At 38.4% G+C, this 17517-nt stretch overlaps 3 protein-coding genes and 1 long non-coding RNA gene across 11 annotated transcripts; 3 read left to right on the top strand and 1 right to left on the bottom strand.

Moving 5' to 3' along the window:
- The first annotated feature begins 2652 nt into the window (after nucleotides 1-2652).
- Nucleotides 2653-3212, top strand: LOC140788219 (uncharacterized). Its single transcript, XR_012108983.1, has 2 exons — nucleotides 2653-2793; nucleotides 3037-3212. It is a non-coding gene; the product is annotated as an uncharacterized lncRNA (long non-coding RNA).
- Nucleotides 3213-4605: 1393 nt separating this feature from the next.
- Nucleotides 4606-10455, top strand: LOC140789943 (probable protein phosphatase 2C 6). Of its 5 annotated transcripts, XR_012109276.1 has the most exons (6): nucleotides 4685-6301; nucleotides 6395-6763; nucleotides 6852-6957; nucleotides 8574-8886; nucleotides 8977-9106; nucleotides 9802-10455. XR_012109276.1 is itself a non-coding variant. In XM_073139866.1 (4 exons), the coding sequence occupies exons 1-4, from the start codon at nucleotides 5507-5509 to the stop codon at nucleotides 10137-10139; spliced, it is 1608 nt and encodes a 535-aa protein (XP_072995967.1). In that variant the 5' UTR covers nucleotides 4606-5506; the 3' UTR covers nucleotides 10140-10455. The 5 variants fall into 5 exon arrangements, 1 of the variants encoding a protein (XP_072995967.1); XR_012109273.1 differs by having other exon boundaries at nucleotides 4669-6301; nucleotides 8497-9106; XR_012109274.1 differs by lacking the exon at nucleotides 8574-8886.
- A 311-nt stretch (nucleotides 10456-10766) lies between these two features.
- On the top strand, nucleotides 10767-14282 carry LOC140789941 (uncharacterized). The gene is made up of 7 exons (XM_073139860.1): nucleotides 10767-10974; nucleotides 11065-11139; nucleotides 12273-12400; nucleotides 12740-13247; nucleotides 13496-13609; nucleotides 13689-13843; nucleotides 14046-14282. The coding sequence occupies exons 1-6, from the start codon at nucleotides 10888-10890 to the stop codon at nucleotides 13758-13760; spliced, it is 984 nt and encodes a 327-aa protein (XP_072995961.1). The 5' UTR covers nucleotides 10767-10887; the 3' UTR covers nucleotides 13761-13843; nucleotides 14046-14282.
- A 123-nt stretch (nucleotides 14283-14405) lies between these two features.
- LOC140789942 (uncharacterized) lies at nucleotides 14406-16991 on the bottom strand. Of its 4 annotated transcripts, none has more exons than XM_073139861.1 (5): nucleotides 16796-16991; nucleotides 16004-16068; nucleotides 14994-15117; nucleotides 14799-14916; nucleotides 14406-14702 (listed from the first exon to the last, which is right to left on the bottom strand). In XM_073139861.1, exons 2-5 carry the CDS (start codon nucleotides 16011-16013, stop codon nucleotides 14649-14651), a joined length of 306 nt encoding a protein of 101 aa, XP_072995962.1. In that variant the 5' UTR covers nucleotides 16014-16068; nucleotides 16796-16991; the 3' UTR covers nucleotides 14406-14648. The 4 variants fall into 4 exon arrangements, with proteins under 4 accessions (XP_072995962.1, XP_072995963.1, XP_072995965.1 ...); XM_073139862.1 differs by having other exon boundaries at nucleotides 16004-16072; nucleotides 16796-16936; XM_073139864.1 differs by having other exon boundaries at nucleotides 16004-16072; nucleotides 16721-16838.
- Nucleotides 16992-17517: the final 526 nt, after the last annotated feature.

Genomic DNA, 17517 nt, shown 5'->3' with positions numbered 1-17517 from the left:
CTCAGCAGCTGCGGCCGCGGCCGAGGACATGGCGGCTGTTGCGGCGACTCGCGCGCGCTTGGATCGGAGCGTGTCGGACTCGTCGAGCTCGTCGAAGTGGTCCTCGAGGCGGGAATAGTAACCGAGCATCTCCTCCGTCTTATGCTGGTGGTTGGCTTCCAGAAGGGAGAGCTCGTGGCGCGCGGAATCGTCCGAGTCACGCAGATCCGACTCTGCCTGGGCGTCGATGGCGGCGAGCGAGGTGAGTAACCTCGCAATCGATCGCTTCTTATTCCGCTTCTTATTCTCGTCACTAATCTTATCCTCGCTGCCCTGGACCTTTATCCTCCTCTTGGGCATGATATCCGAGGAGGAATCTAACGGGGGAGAGGAGGAGTGGAGGGAGTCGGCCGGGGCGTCTTGGAAGAAGGTGTAATAGTAGGAGAAATCGTCTTCGAGGGGGTTGTTGACGGAGATATCGGAAGGGGATTTCATTCATATAATACGGAATAAAATGGCAAGTTATTATTCAACACTTATTCGACAGTGCGTTGAGAAATAGAGTGGGGGGGAGGTGGGGGGTTGGTGTGGATAGTGAGAGGAGAGAGGAGAGGAGGATTATAGGGGGCAGGGAGGTGACGACTAATGTGAAATGGGGATAAGGGATGGGGTTTTATACGTGGGGCGAATAGCGCGTGTGAACGCGGTTTCGAAGAAGGGAGGTTTCGAAGAAAGGGGGAGGACCGCCATAGGAAGAACTTAGAAGTCGAGCGTACCGCGGCGGACGCGGTTACGAAAGGGCAGGGATAGCGCGGAATAGGATAAGACGGAGGAGTGGTCGGATAATGGAACAAGCGATTAGGGATGTAAGGATGACGTCAGTCGTGATCTTTTGGTGCTGGGATAGGATAAGGAATGGGGGAGCGGGAGGCCATGGTGTACTTGTCACGCGTTTGGGTGGTGGTTAGTAGTTCGCCAGTTGGGCATTGGATGGGAGGATTGGGATTGGTTTGACATTCCGGTCAAAGGGCGTAAGGGGGAGACTGGTGCTCATGACGGCTGCGGGTAACATGAAAAATAACAACCTTTTGGAATCAGATAATTTAAAACATGTGCTGGATTATAGCTGTAATTATCTAATTTATCCTCTCTTTCCAAGCTTTCATTTGATTTAAAATAAATAAAACATAATTATCACTAGGCTAAGTTAGTCCTATTCTTACCGAGGAAGAATATTTTATGGTTTATATATTTCTGTCCTTTGATTCCTCTTGAATACTTCTCTTTGCATATTTTGTTGACTATACTTCTTCCTGTTGCTTTTTTTTCTTGGTGGTACCATTTGTAGTACTTCTTTATCTGTTGCTTGATTGCAGATTCTTTTCTATGTCCTAGCGCCAATTCTTTAGCAGTTAAGACTGTCAACTTGTATATAAACGTAGTAGTATTCCTATATTCATAGCATGGAACGAATGAGTTTTTCTTAAAAAATCTTTTCAAATGTGCTTGCCACTTTTCCTTTTTCATTCTTCTGCGTATTCTCAAGTGCTTTGATTTTATGAGGATCTGTGTGGCAGATATCGTCAAATGCACTTAAAGTATATGTAGCAAAAACTTGTGTGGAAGTCAAATTCGGAGTTTTTGACTAAACCAATCATGTTCTAATTTTTTTTAAAATTAAAATAGATTACTCATCGAACTTATTATTAAATATGGTCTAATTTATTGCAGCCCTAACAAAAATACTAAACTAATCAATATTTTATTCCTAAGCAAAAATGTTGATCAGTTCAGCATTTTTATGTATATAAATCACTTTAATTTAATTTTTCAATAGTTAAGAAAAAAATTGCATGATGATAAAAACATTGAACTGATTAGTCTTTTTAAAAATATTGATTAGTTTAGCATTTTTGTTAGAGCTACAGTGAATTAGATCCCATTTGATAATAAGTTTGAGGGACAGTTAATTTCGATAAAAAAAAATGGATCTTGGTCAAAAACTCGTCAAATTGGTAGTAGTTTTCTCCTCGACACTGTTCTAAAACAACTATAAGAAATCTTGAGGACTCCAAAGCTTTCTCACCAATTAATACATATTAAACTTGGAAAGCTATGGAAAAGTTCTTATAAAGTTGAGAATTTTTGTGATAGCATATCTATGTATTATTTTGTTTCCAACCAACTAAAAGCTAGGGTTTGACATATTTTTTCCCTCTCCTTATTGTGCTTTTACTGAGATTGTGGTTGAGAATATTTCCAATTTTGCTTTTGAAATTTGAAACGAATAAAATGTGTCAAGATCCAGGTAATTGACTGTGCTCTATTCAATGCATCTGCTTTTATCTGAAATTTAAGTTATGTGCAAGTATCAGTGGTAACTTGAATGCACAGTGCAGCAACTGGAGTTGTAGCGCTTTCACCTTTTCTCTTGGTTTTCATCTCTTCAATTAGATGCATACCTCTACTGAAATGTCCTCAGTGTGGGCAATGACAATTACAAAAGTGATGCATCCTCATAGCAGGTTCCATAACACATGAAATTATTTATGAATCTTTCAGCATACACCAATTATTGCTGTTTTGCTGGCCAATTGCTTTCAAAGTAGCAGTGGCTATTTAGACGTGCCAAGCAAAGACTAATTGTAGTGCTTTCAGTCACTCTCTTGCTGTACTATTGATGTCAGGCAGCTCTAATTTTGGGTGCATTTGAGTTGTTGATATGTCTTTATGATATAGGAAACATTGATAAGGCGATGCGAAAGCAATTCATCCAATGGACTAGCTGACCAACACTAATGGTTTTGCTGCAAGGTACAGATTTCACAAACTCATTGCTTTCCAATTGATTGAGGCCCTTAGGCTTGTAATTTCAATTTAGGGTCATTGTTATCATTTACATGTGTTCCGTGTTATCATTGTTTAGAATGTGCGAAGCTAGTGTAAAGGGATCCGCTTGTTTACACTCTTAGTTAAGAATTTCAGTTTGCTAGCTGCTCATTTATTTTCCTTCACCCATTCTTATATACTCTTTTTTTTTTCTTTCCATTTGAGCAGGATGGAGTAAGAACTAAAGATGACATTGTATGTTCACCAAAAAGTTTAGACAGTTGAGATTGCTATCTGAAAAGAAACTAGCATCAAATTGCTACATACAACCAACTATGTACTTCCTCTTATGCTCTTATCTCTAGCTACATTTTTCATTTATATACATATCTTCATTTTGTAAATATCTACTTCTATGTAAAATTTCTTTCCTTCTGATTTATGTATGAATGAAATCTTCACCAATTTTATCATCTTTCTTTAGTTCTGTGGTTAATGTCCTTATCTGTATTTTTTGAGTTTTTGAATTCTCTATCTTCTGCCGTAGCTCTTAGATTCATCTACATGAAATGTTATCTTAGATTTTCTTTAAGACTGTCCACTAATGATTTCCATTAGACCTGAATTTTTAGCTCAATTCTATTGAAACCTCCTTGTGCTATGACCTGAAGATAAATTTTTAATATATTTATTATTTAAATTTTAATCAGTATTATTTTAGATGTAAAAATTGTACAATGGTCTAACGACGTCTAGCCCTCTTTCGATTTTTTTTTACTGATGTAGCCTAATCATTGGGCATATAAGCCGACAAGCCAATTTCTCTTAATAAACTGATTACAAATAGGCCAGATTATGGGTCACAAATAGCCAAAGAAAGTGCACACACATGTAATTCAATTTAATTTCTTCTGTGAAAGAAGTTTGCATTCATAAACGCTTGACTATGTGACCTCTTGCTATTGCTATTGCTATTGGTGGGTACACTTTCACAAACATAGTTTTTGTTTCACTCCCTCCTTGTTCACAACTTTCAACTTACTGTCTATCCAAATTGACCCTAGTTTTCTTAGTCACCGTTTAGTTCCAGATTAGGGAATTCCATATGGACATGATCGAAAAACTAGGGGCTCACAATTAGGTTCAAAAGTGGATCCATCTGACAAAGAAAAAGAAGTGTAGATGGAATGGGCCACGTGCTCGATAGGCTGCCCTCGTGTTTGGCATATCGTGATGTGCGAAATCTCGCATCTAGTTGGGCCCACATTGGTAGTCGTGGACGGCTAAGATGACATCAGGAGAGTCGATCGCGCCTTCCGAGGCATAGTTCGTGGGCCGAGGGCCCACGGAAGGAGGGCGGTCCATTGTCCAACCCAGTGGAGAGTCCACGTAACCGTCTCAATATTCTCTCTTCCCCGTCAATTCGACACGCCTACGCCTTCTCTCTTATCTATTGGCGAGACGGTCCTCAATCGACGAAATGGCGCCTCTCCGCGTCGTACAATGCCTTCTCGCTACGTGTCGACGGACCATTCCTAGTGTCTCTGTGGGTCCCACTACGAGCGAAAACGTGTTTAACAAGTAGCCAAGGACGTATTTGGAAGGAGACAGCTAATCCTTAGCCGCTCTGGTGCTATCCACGATCGACACCTGTCCCCTGCTCTTCTCTCTCCTCCCTCTCCTCCGATCTTCCCATCAGTTCGCCAGTCCCCACCAAAAGTGAAATAGAAGAGTGCTCTTCTCTCTCTCTTTCTGCGCTTTGTACTACCATCTCCTATTCCCAGTACCAATACCTTCGAGTCGAGTGGGAGTTGCTTTTTTCCTTCCCCTTCCCTTTTTCCCCTCTTTTTTTCTTTCTCTAGGGTACTAGAAAAATACAAACAACAACACACAACTATGTGAAAGGGAGAGGACTAAACAGGAGTCGCCTTTCTCTTCCTTTCTTCTCTCTTCTTCTCCAATCTCTCCCCTCTCCTACTATTCGCTGTGACAGCTGATAAGCATGTAAAGGAAAGCTTCAGAAAACCTTAACCAATTCCCCTTCTATCTTTAATTTTTTTTCGTTTTCCTGTTAATAGATTAATATAGAGGCTCTCATGGTTTCCTTTCGTTCCAGGGAACCTTGATAGGAAAAGGCCTCTCCCATTTCTTTGGTGGTATTTTTTTTTACTATGATTCCCTGAAACCGTCTCTTTTCTTCTTCTTCTCCTTAGGAGTTTATAAGATAAAGGTTTCTTTTCTTTTCTTTTTTTTGTTGTCTTTTGACCCTGATACTATGCCACTATGCCTAAATAAATTTTTTTTTTTTGGCTCAATCTTTAGATAAGAAGTTTGGTAAGATTGTTTGCATGACGTAATTAGATCAATCGGTATTTCTCTCAATCTCTCCTTCCTCCCTGTTTGCTGCCTTGTTGAGGGAGGGCAAGTAGTTAGAGTTAGTGTAGGATTGCTACTTGCGGACTAACCCACCAAAGATTTTCAAAATTTTCTTCTTCTATAAAGGGAAGGCTTTCAGATCTGGATCAGTGGTGTACTCCTGCCAAAGTCATATGCAGAGCTCGTCAACCCTTTGGGAGCGACTAAGGGCCGCGAAGGAGGCTGGAATTGGCGGCGGCGATTAGGATATGTGACTTAGTTGGGTCGACGGCTACTCTGACAGCTGGTTTGCCATTTAGGGTAAGCAATTGTTTTGGCTGTGATGACCCCTCCTGAGGGGAAACTGATGGAGGATATGGCCATGGCACCTTCAGTTGCTTTGCCGTTTAGGGTTGGCAATTTGCTCTGCGACGAATCAATGGAGATCACTTGCCTTAAGCTCCTAACGGATACCATGACCTTTTTGCCTGATCCGATGGCGATGACTGCTGCTTCTAGTGCGAATTTGTCCTCTGCACTCGAGGAAGTTGAAGTGGTGGTGGTAGCCATGGAGGGAGGAAATGGGGTGCGGGATGGAGGTGAAATCGAAGTCCGGGTGATACCTGAAAGTGATAATGAGGACACAATCTCCATTAGACCTGAATTGTCTGCAGGGAGTCTTTGCTCAGTCGTCAGTGATTGCAGCAGCATCAGCAGTGCTGTTGAGGAATTCTTAAATTCTGATACGGCGTACGAGTTCAGCGCTGTAGATTCTTCTGGTAGTATTAGTGTTAAGATTGTGGCTGCGCCTACTTTTGTCGGGTTGGATGTTCATCCGCTGACTGATGACGTGCTTGATTCTGGTATCATGGTACCTTCTGTGGCTGGGCGGACAATTAAAGAGAGTCAGGGTGGTGGAGGGCGGAGTGTATTCTTGATGGATTACGTGCCCCTTTGGGGTTACAATTCCATTTGTGGTCGAAGGCCAGAGATGGAAGATGCAGTTGTAGCGGTGCCTTGGTTTTCTGGTATCCCACTTCGAATGCTTACTAATGAATGCATTGATGGGGTGGAACCGAGTTCATTTCAGGTGCCTGCCCATTTCTTTGGGGTCTATGATGGCCATGGTGGTGCACAGGTACCTTCTCTTGCCTAAGCCTGGATGCTCAGATATATTTGTTCTTCTCTTATGATGATTGTCTGATACATATTTCTTCTTTCATAATTGCAGGTGGCTAACTACTGTCGTGATAGAGTTCATCTGGCACTGATTGAAGAGTTAACTAACATAACTGAAGGTTTTGGAGGGACAAAAGTTGTTGATCTAGATAAGCAGTGGGAAAGAGTTTTTATTCATTGCTTTCAGAAGGTTGACAGTGAGATTGGAGGGAAAGCAAGCAGAGTGAATGCTGAAAGCACTGGTGAAACCTCTGAAGTTGTTAAAGAGGCACCAGTAGAACCAGTTGCCCCAGAGACTGTGGGATCAACAGCTGTTGTTGCTGTCATTTGTTCTTCACACATCATAATTGCAAACTGTGGAGATTCACGGGCAGTGCTTTGTCGTGGCAAACAACCAGTTCCTCTATCTGTAGATCATAAAGTAAGGCTGCCTGCATTTCTAATAGTAGTAGCATCTTATACGTGAAGAAATAGGAAATTGTTAATCAATTTCTCTTGTTTTGCTTCAGCCAAATAGAGAGGATGAATATTCAAGGATTGAAGCTGAAGGTGGCAAGGTCATACAATGGAATGGATACCGTGTATTTGGTGTTCTTGCTATGTCACGTGCAATTGGTATGCATATTTTTTTATTTGCATTTGGTCTTGTCTCATATTGTTTCCACGTTCTACATATTATTTTTTTTAAAAGAAAAGAAATATATACTATCCACAGGCAGCTAATGTGTATGAAGTCACCTTCTTGAATAGCTCCATTTAATGTTTTGGGTCTTCTGCTGTTTCCTGAAGTGTAGATCTACATATAAAACTCTGAAGAAATTCAAACAAAGTACTAGCGATAGTAGATGTTGGTCGTGATAGGTCCCTTGTAAGGAAAGCAGAGTATATCATTACTTGCAATTATGTTCAGGATTTGCATTGGGTATGTTGAATTCTTGAAAAGCAGACTATGTTCATTCACTGGAGTTTTCCATAGATGAATCCGGCAAACTTTCAAGGAAATTCGTTGGTGCCGTATTATGTGGTAATTTCCACCTAATTTCTGTCTCAAGAATGTCTTCCAAATCCAACCAGTTAACAGTGCAATATGATACTAAAATACCCCTTTCAGAATCATTAGTTTGTAGTTTGAACTGAATTGATACAGTAACATGATATAGAAAACATCCTCAATGAAAAGGGAAGAGCTTGTGTGATTTAAGATTCCATCCGCAATATCTGCCTGCTAGTTTTATTTGAACTCTGAAGGATCTTTAGTTTTTTCGAACTAGATACTATAGATCCGAGGGAAGTTGTATGTGTTCTAAGCCATGTACATTTCCTACTGACCAAACTCTTGCATATGGATGTTCTCCCAGTCTGTTCTTTACCTGTGAAGAATCAGGCCTCTTATGCTTCCTGATGTGCTCTACCATAGTTTCACCGACAAGTGTACCTAGACAGTCTTGTCTTGCTACTGGTGTCTCATGGTTGTTAGGCTGTTATTTTGATCTACATATCTGAAATCTTTCCTGAGAAGTACTTTTTCCAACTCAACAACATAGTACATTTACCCTTCTAGTTTCCTGAAATTTGGACCATAATCTTTACTAGTGCAGCGGTGTGCTTAAGGTGCGTGTATAAGCACTGCTCTATTATCAGAACTCATAAACTTGATCTACTAATTAAGTAATTATCACGATTCATGATACAATCTTTTTGTCAATAAAACAGCAGATATCCCTTTCGAGTATTTAGTATTTCTGCAATTAAATGTTGTGAACCTTTCATTTTTCTGAGGTCTACTGTACTTCATATGTCCACTTTTCAATTGGATAGCAAACCCGGTATTGGGATTCAATAACTCAAATCCTATTAGGAGTAGGATTTATTATCATTACTGAATTTGAGCCAAACTTATAGTGTGGGTCAACATCAGCACTTTAATGGCACAGGGAGATCCTTTAGGCAATCAGGAATTTCTTCCTTTGTTTACAACTATCTACTTTGCAGGCTCTTCCACATCTCTGTTTCACCCATTCTTTTCCTTCGAGTCTGCATCAGATTTGAATCAACCATCATAAATTGAAGTAATCAGTTATTTTTTAAAGATAATGTGAATAGTGGACAAACGATTTATGCTAAGCTTTCAAGCTACTTAACCTCCTTTCTCAGGTTTAGGTTCAGGTTTTGCAAAAGAAATCCTCGCTAACATTTTGACAAATGTTTTAGTTGATGACGTTGTCATGCAGAGAAGCTGTTGGTGCGTGAGCTGAGACATTAAAGATGTAATTTCATATATGAGTGACCTATTGCACTTCTTAAGCTCTAATGTGTTCTTGTATCTGGGAAATGAAGGGAATCGCGTTGCATAGGAAGCTTGTCCCTTTCGGTCTTTTATTAGTTGAAGTTGGTCCATCTTCAACTTGTTAATAACAGTTAAATGAAGAAGTGTATGTAGGCTAGTATCTCAATTTAGCCTACAATTTAGGTATTGTCTTCCTCGTCTTTCAGCAACATGTCAACACTCAACAAGATTGGATCCAAATTTGCCTTGATGCAGTGGTAATCATTTCTTTGGAACTAGCTTATGTGTTCCTAATGCTTCCAACTTCACTCTGTTTGTTCTCTGCCCTCCATGTCATGAAATTCTAGGCTGGTGTTTTTGTGCAAGCCGTGATTTCTACTTCGATATTCTTCCACATCTGCTCAGCACTTCGCTATACATTTAGTGCCAGATTGCAAGAGGATTGGAAAGTTATTCCTGGAACAAAAGAATGATCGGGTACTGATCTATACATAGACTGATATTTGATATATCTATAGAGATAGTTCTATCAGTAAAACTCATTTCCGAATCGCTGAGACTGCGCCGCTTTCAAATTTGCTTGCATCTGTTTACTCTGTCAGTTGCATCACATTAGGGGAACTTACTAAGGGTATCGTCTTCAGTAATTCAACATTATTTTCTTGGTCAGTTACCTGGATATTTATGCTTTGGTTAGCTATATTAACTAGATTTGAAATTGAATCAACAAATTTCATATTGTGCTAGGACACATGCACAATAAAATGTTACAGAAAAGAGGTGGTGTCTGGCTGCCAAACTCCTATTGTAATGATTATAAGGTCTGATTTAATTGTTAGCATTCATGTAGATAATTTATTTGTTAATATTTGCATCAGGTTGTTATGTTATATGTGATACAACATTATCATAATTATCCGCTGAGCTTCTAATTATCAAAATTCTACTTAGACCACTTGTACTTTTAAGTTCTAACATGCCATGTATATGTATGAAAGATGTTACTGGCTTATATAGTTATATCTGAAACTTCTATGGGTAAGAAGCATATATTTTGTTGTTTCATCTTTTTTCCAATATATATATATATATATATATATATATATATATATATATATATATTGATTCTTACCCTATAGATATGCACTTTATTCTAAGTGATTTACTTGCAGGGGACAAGTACTTAAAACCATGGATTATCCCAGTACCAGAAGTAACAATAGTTTCTCGTGCGAAAGAAGATGAATGCCTAATTCTAGCAAGCGATGGCCTGTGGGATGTCATGTCGAATGAAGAGGTCTGTGATGCAGCCCGCAAACGGATCCTACTATGGCACAAAAAGAATGGCATTACATCTTCCTCCACCCAAAGAGGTGAATTCACTGATCCTGCTGCTCAAGCAGCTGCAGAATACCTGTCGAAGCTTGCTATCCAGAAGGGTAGCAAGGACAATATCACCGTCATTGTGGTTGACCTGAAAGCGCAAAGAAAGTTCAAGACCAAATCCTAACTGGGTAGTTTGGACTTCATTTGATTATTATCTGGTTTAGGAAAGCCATATAATGTATGGACTCAAATTTAATAGTAGTTTTATACCTTCATCTTTTTTTTCTTTGTTTTTTCCCTTCTCGTCATTTGAGTCTTAAGAGTCTTAGAAGGGTTCTACTCAGTCTATACTATACATTCTAGTTCATACTAGGGCTTATGTTTTTATTGCATTAGGCCATAATCTTATAATTTCATTGGGGCCATGTACTGAAATTGTATATTTCAGCTTGTACTTTACAGAACTGGAGGGAAGAATTAATGTAATGCCATCTTCAATACTCCTTTTATTTCTGTGGTAGCTTCTTAAAGTTTAGAATCAAGAAAATATTTTGGCATTTCATTTCTGCAGCCTTTTGGTTTTCTCTAGGTGTTAAAAGCCCTAACATGCTACTGAGTTAATTTTATCTTAAAAATGCACAAAAACAAGTGTTAGTCATCCAATCTCGGGTACCTGTCTGGATTTTATGAGAATGACGTATCTTGATTATAAAAAAAAAAAAATCAATTAATGGTTAATCATTTTAATTGTTTTTTAAAAAAAAATTGGAGACCAATTTGGAGTTACAAATCCAGAAGCTTCTTACGCGAGAACACCTGAACTCCGACTTAAGCTTGAGTCCCAAGTCGTCTCTTTCGTTTCAAAACCCTAAACTTTCTCCCAATCACCGCCGCTTCACTCGTCTCTTGGAGAGAGAGAGAGAGAGAGGAGAATGGTGTGGTTCCAGTGCGAAGACTGTGGCGAGAACTTGAGGAAGCCTAAGCTCCCCAACCATTTCCGAGTTTGCTCCGCTTACAAGGTCTCTCTTTTGAGTTCAAACACTGTTGGCCAAACCTGATCTCGATTCCTCGGTTTGGAAACTAATCCTCATTCTATTCTTCTTCTACAGCTCTCATGTATCGACTGCGGGGAGATGTTCAACCAAGAGAGCGTTCAGAGCCACACGCAGTGCATCTCGGAAGCGGTTAGTGATCATATCCTCTCTTCTCTATTTCTATATCTTTAATCTATTCCACGTCAATTTTGCGGGATGTGAATACGTACGAGTTACTCGTTCATTTTGGCTTCTTTGTTCTGAGTTGTGTTAACTAGTGATTGACTTTGTTTTGATTCATATCTAGTAGTTGTAGAGAGAAAGCTAAGAAAGCTATCTCCTTGAAGATCATTGGCCAGTTGCCGCAGGTATTAGAGAATTTGGCGGGTCTTACCCGATGATTGGAAATGGATTTATGGAACCTAATCCTCTAGGTGAGGTAGTAGGTTCGTATTTTGGAGTGTGTTTCTGCACAATGAGTTGTGATTGGAGGGCAAATTACATTTACAATCTTGTCTCATCTTTCTTTGATTTTGAAATGTACTTTTATATTTATGTTGGAGAAACTGTCAAAGTTAATCAAAATCATACATACATTTTTTTTTTGTGACAAATCAGGCCACAGCCCCTGTTTTATTGAAACTTGATTAGTGGTGATCATCCGCCAAGATAAACCACAAAATCTGAAACAAGAAAACCTGTCACAAAAAATGGACTATCCATCAGGCCCTGCTACCGACTTCTAACAAAAACAAACACCCTAATACTCAACATCAGTTCACCACCATAACAAGATAACCAAAAGATCTATCAAACAGTAACAAAATATCAACTACTAACAACAGAGCACACGCCCAAACAATTCATATATCAACAGCCAAAATATGTTTTCTATACTGAACATAGAGACGGCATAAAGACAGCAGCATCAGTCTTCTAGAGTCACCACATCCTCTCTTGTTAGGTCTTGCATTAGCTTCCATACATTTCAATGTTCTGTAGTATGGCTATTAATGAAGTTGCTTGCAAATTATTTGTCGTGTTTCCAGTGATTGGACTAGAGAAAGTCAGGATCTTACGGTGTATTCTTCACTATCTTGTGTATCTTTTGAGTCAGCAGCATGCCTCTTATTTGATGTACTTTTGAAGTGTTTTGGAATGAATCTGGAATTCAGGATGCTTTCTTCTTTTCTTTTCTTTTTTTCCCTTTTGTACATTATCTTCTTCTGCAGTGTTTGTTGCCTTTTCTATCTCAGTTCTTCTATTACATTGTGTATATTCAGGAAAAATATGGTCCCAAGGGTCAAGGTAGAGCTCCAAGTACTGCACAAGCTAAGCCTGATAAGCCTAAACATAATGCAGATGTCGATGTATATGTCGGTTTATCTTCACATCCTCCCTGGTTCTGTAGGTAAGATGGATATTATCTCTTACAACTATTTATGATGAAGATAAAGAGATTAGATGATCAATTATGCTGATTTTGATAAAGAGTTAATATGTTCAAGTGCCTTCATTGTCATAGTTTGGATTGTCGCTGTCAATTGTAACTTTGTTAGCCTTGAAACAGGGAAAAGAAGTTTTCTTCGACATATTATTAACATCCTTGACTTTGTAAATCTCTTGTGGTCATATAATCTTCCTACCTGTCAATTTACTGTATATTTCTATATCTGTTCTTATTTAGATTCTTTAAGCCAAAGGTTCCTCCCTAACCAATTTTTTCTGCTGTTTTTATTTGTCCTTACAGTCTTTGCAATACAAACACTACTAGCAAGCAAACTTTACTGCTTCATGCTGATGGTAAGAAGCACAGAGCAAAAGCACGGGCTTTCCATGCTGCTCAGAAACAATCTAATGTGGGAGAAGTAACTACAAGTGAGAAAGGAATATCTGGTGATGTACCAATGCCTGAATCAGTTGAAGCAAATGGTTTTAAGAAAGGTGCTGAATCTGATGAGAGAGATACAACAAATGACTCTGCTAAAAAAGACAGTTTGACAAAAAGAAAGAGAGAAGATAATGCACCTGGTAAGGAGCTCCAGAGAAATATGCAGGAAACTTATACATCTGAAATAGTGAATGGGGAAGTGATACAGGCAGGAAAACCAGAAGGACCACAGTGTAAATCGAAGAAAAAGAAGCTTGTAGATGTCCCCACAAGTTGTGAAGATTTAGGAAATGTACACCCTGATGGTAAGGAAGCTTCGGAGCAGAAAATCAAGTGGAAGAAAGTTATCAGTTCGACCTTGAAGTCGGTAAGCATACTTTGTAGAAGAACTTCATTTTTAAGAATCTAGGCTCTATACTATAGAGTAGTTACATTTACTGCATTTTAATTTAATCTAGATGGAAGAAAGTTATCAGTTCGACTTTGAAATCGGTAAGCTTGCTTTGTAGAAGAACTACATTTTAAGAATCGTAGGCTCTATGCTATAAAGTAGTTACGTCTAATGCATTTTAATTGTTTCTAGATAACCATTTGTTCAATTATTGTTAATGGCAGAATCCAGATAGAGTTATGAAGTTAAAAAAGTTGCAGAAACTTGTTATCAAGGCATTAAAGGATTCTGGTGTAATTGAAAATGAAGATCAGCTTCTTGCCAAGTTGATGGACAAGGTATTGGTAATCAAAGGACATTCATGTAGTTTTTTCTTTCCTTGTTAATTGCTAGAAGTTGATTAACTACTTGTTGCAGATAAATTCGAGTTCTCGCTTTGCTATTGATAACAAGCGCATTACATTACTGGCCAAGGGTGAAGAATCCTGATATCTGTAGCACTTCAGACGCTGGACAAATGTTGGATTTTTACTCCAAGCAGTCATTCATCAAATTTATTGTTTTGAATCATAGTAATATCTCAATTACACTTGCTAGTTTCTCATTGGAAAGTTTTCTTGTTTTCTAACGGTTCTCTAATTAATCCATATCATCTTAGAAAGCTAACTGAGATTATTATAATATTATAAAAGGATTATATGATGCTCCATGCACTCGAGCTTAAGCGAATTATTTTATTGAGGGGGCCTTTTTTTTTTTTTTTTTGGCTTGCAGGAGGCAATATAATCCAGTAGGAAGCCTCATGCGTGAGAAAATCTCGAGGATTGGTAGAAGAGGAGAGCATTTTTTTCTTCTTTGTTTTTTTTGTATGGAACGTGGTAAAGAACAGCAAGCGGCTATTAATGTTATTTTCCCTTGCCATTGTCTCAATAGTGGCGCTTGCATTTGTTTGGAACTTTGGATGCAATCCTATTTGCAGTTTTGAATGAAAATATAATTTTATCTTTTTCACATCGAATTGGATGTGTAGATCTCAAACTATCCTTTCTGTGAAGCTTCCCGCATTTCTATTGTAACCACGGATGCAGCCAGGAAAATGAGACATATCAACGATTGCAATATAAGCAAACTCCATAAAGCATGAACAGATGCTTATACTCGTAACTATTATGAACAGATTGTTACACAAGAAAGTACCAATCATAACATATATCCTCACTGATTGGTCATAGTTTTAAAAAGAAAACTTGCAATATATCAAAGGAACACAGCATATACTTCTATTGATAATTGACTATGGGTTCTGTAAGTATTTTGTGCACAAGATTAATCTGAATCCGGCATCAGACTTTGCCTTTGATGAGACTTTATCTCGAACTAAACCAAGATGGCAATCATTATAATGAAGGCAGCAACTGCACATGTCAACGCCTGCAAAAAAAAAAAAGAAAAGGAAAATTAAGATTACTTCAACTTCATGGAAAGGTATACCAATTAAGAAGTGTATCAGAAGTTGTTATGATTTACTGCTATTGCAGATGCTGCAAGGCCAGCCCGTTCTCTAGGATCCTTGCGATAGTAATTGCAGAAGTACAAAACTGTAGCATAAAACCAAAATAAAGGGCACAAAAATCCTACAAGGAAACTGGAAAAAAATTGACATTAGCATATTACAGTGCAAAAGGGGAGAGGAAAGGAAAAAAGGAGAAGTGGCATACTCACCAAAACCATCCTACTCCACAACCAAAACAAGGGAGGCGCTTGTCATACATCCCGTGACTCAGCGCGGCGTCATCTCTTAACAACGTATACCTTCCATTACCACCCTTAGCCCCAAGATAGTTCCCTGAATTTGTCGAGGCATGTGAGAGATAATTTACATGCAAACATTTATTGAGAGACAACATAGGATTTCCCAGATGAAATCAAAGCGGTTTCGGTCTCTTTGAAGAAACCAAAAAAGGGAAAAGAAAATGCTGTCGCATCTAATCATGAGAATTTATCAGAGAAAAGATCCATTAAAGAAACAGATGAAATTTTATTCCACGAGGAATGGAAGAAGAGGTCCCTCACTCTTTTGAAAAAAGCAGAATACATTCAAGCTCTGACTGCATTACAGGAATATCCTTCTTGTCTAAACTTGGCTCATTTTGGTAGATAAGTTTAATGGGAGGATATATATTAGGAGTCAACTCCATTCAGTTGCTTGACTGGTTCTAGTATGAAAATCAGTGAGCCATTCATGAAAAATCTGGTGAACTGAATTCATAAAATGATCATGGGCATTGCACTCATCAAAGATTTTCCACCATCCACAAAGCCAAAATCCCCTCCACTCATTCCGCATGTTTCTTTAACTTAGCTCCTTTAAATGATAGTTTATGATAAGACAGGTAATGACTAAAAGAAGAACCACTCTTTCTCAAATTCTTAAACAATCTTTGAGTTTACTTATAAGAACAATTATAGCTGTCTGTCTCTGATTCGAGTCGAAATGAGAATGTTACTATGTCCTACATAAACCAAGATTTGAAGATTGAGAACTAATATCTGATGCTTGAAGTTACATTCAAAAGTAATATCCAAAGTCAGATCATCTAGTAAGGTGCAATGGCCAACTTACGCATGTTAAAAATGAAAAATAATAGGCGAATAAAGTAAAAAAGTTTGCAATTATAGTTACAACAGTTAAGAGAAAGGAAGGAAAATAAAGATGAGAAAAAAGAAGCTACCTTGCTCCATGTATAGTATAGCTGATTATATTGAAGTCCTTGATCCACCAGCAGCCTCCAGAAATCTGACTATACAACATGACCATTATCAGTGGCTTCAGTAGAGGATCAACCATAAGCTATTCTCCAGACTTAATGCATGTGATACCCTTATAAAAGAAGCCATAAAAATCTTCACATAATAGCAAAACTAACAAAATCGGTGTACTTAAAAAAATAATCAGATAGTATGAAGCAAGATATTATCCATCACAGCTTAGCAAGGTCACTTGATTTATCTTCTAATGCATCATTTTCCTGCCAAATTTATTCTTCAAAAGCAACATACACTCTAATTTGCAATAAATCAGGGTTTAACTAGATGAAGTTATCTTCTCACATCATACACTCTCAGATACAAAAGATGAAGGTCAATTGACATTGGAGACAACATTGCAGGAACAACCATTACATCCAGGTACACCTATTCTTTTTCTGAATGACGAATAACAAACAATAGTTAAAAACCAGGAACCAAAATAAAATCAAACTCAATTTGGTCATTGATCATCAAATTACCATATGATTCAATAGAACTAGGCCAGGAAAAACAACAATTACTCTGCAAAAGACTACATCATATCAATTCAGGAAAAAAAAACCAACAATAATTTGACTAAACAATATCCAATAAAACCTTATTCATATAGATTTAAAAATTGGGCTACTTTTTCTTACCAAATAAATCAAATTAAGCTTCCACAATCCGCAAAATTCGCAGCCTAAACCCAAAGATTGGTCGGAAAAACTTACCCACGAGATATTATAGATGGATTTAGAAAGCTCGGAGATATGTTTTTTAATAGAGAGGAAACGTGCGTTCGCGGACGGCAGCAGAGGAGGAAGAGAGCTTTCTGGGTGGGGATGCGTTCTTTCTTCGGAGAAGAGAACGACGTTTTCCTAACCTTCTAATTCGTTGATTTGGGGGTGAAGGGGATCGCCTGCATCCAGGATGCAGGAATTTACTATAGGCGGTATTCTTGACTACAATATTCTTCTTCTTTTTTATCCTTTTTCTGCAAATTAAATATTCCAAATAGCATATTTGAAAAAAAAAAAACCCTCGGCCTGCCAAATTGGCTTATCAGCTTATCACGCGCATAGAACAACCCCCTCTGCCACCATGAAAGAGTTGGAAGGCTCTCCTAGTGTACCCATGAAAATCAAAATTTTCCTCTTGAAATTCTGATGGAACATACTCCCAACTAGACTAGCTTTGAGTCGGCTGGGATTGAGTTCCGATAAGTCCAGCTATCTTTGTTTTTCATGTGCTCATTCGCTCAGACCTTGTGGAGTGCTCTCGGTGACCTTTGGTCTATTAGGCAACTATACCCCAATTGGGCTGAGGAATCCTAGCTCACTGAGAAAGCTTTGCTGCGCACCTAAAATTGAATTCTTATTCTTACGGTAATTATTGATTTACTGTGAAAAATATGAAACTACCGAAATAACCTTCTCTCTAACTCTGCAAAAGA

The sequence above is a fragment of the Typha latifolia genome, chromosome 5 (genome assembly GCF_019914945.1).
Source record: "Typha latifolia isolate L0001 chromosome 5, TyphaL0001v2, whole genome shotgun sequence".
In the NCBI taxonomy this organism is placed as follows: Eukaryota; Viridiplantae; Streptophyta; class Magnoliopsida; order Poales; family Typhaceae; genus Typha; species Typha latifolia.
The sequence above is the reverse complement of the archived record's forward strand: the minus strand, read 5'-3'. Positions and strand labels throughout refer to the sequence as shown.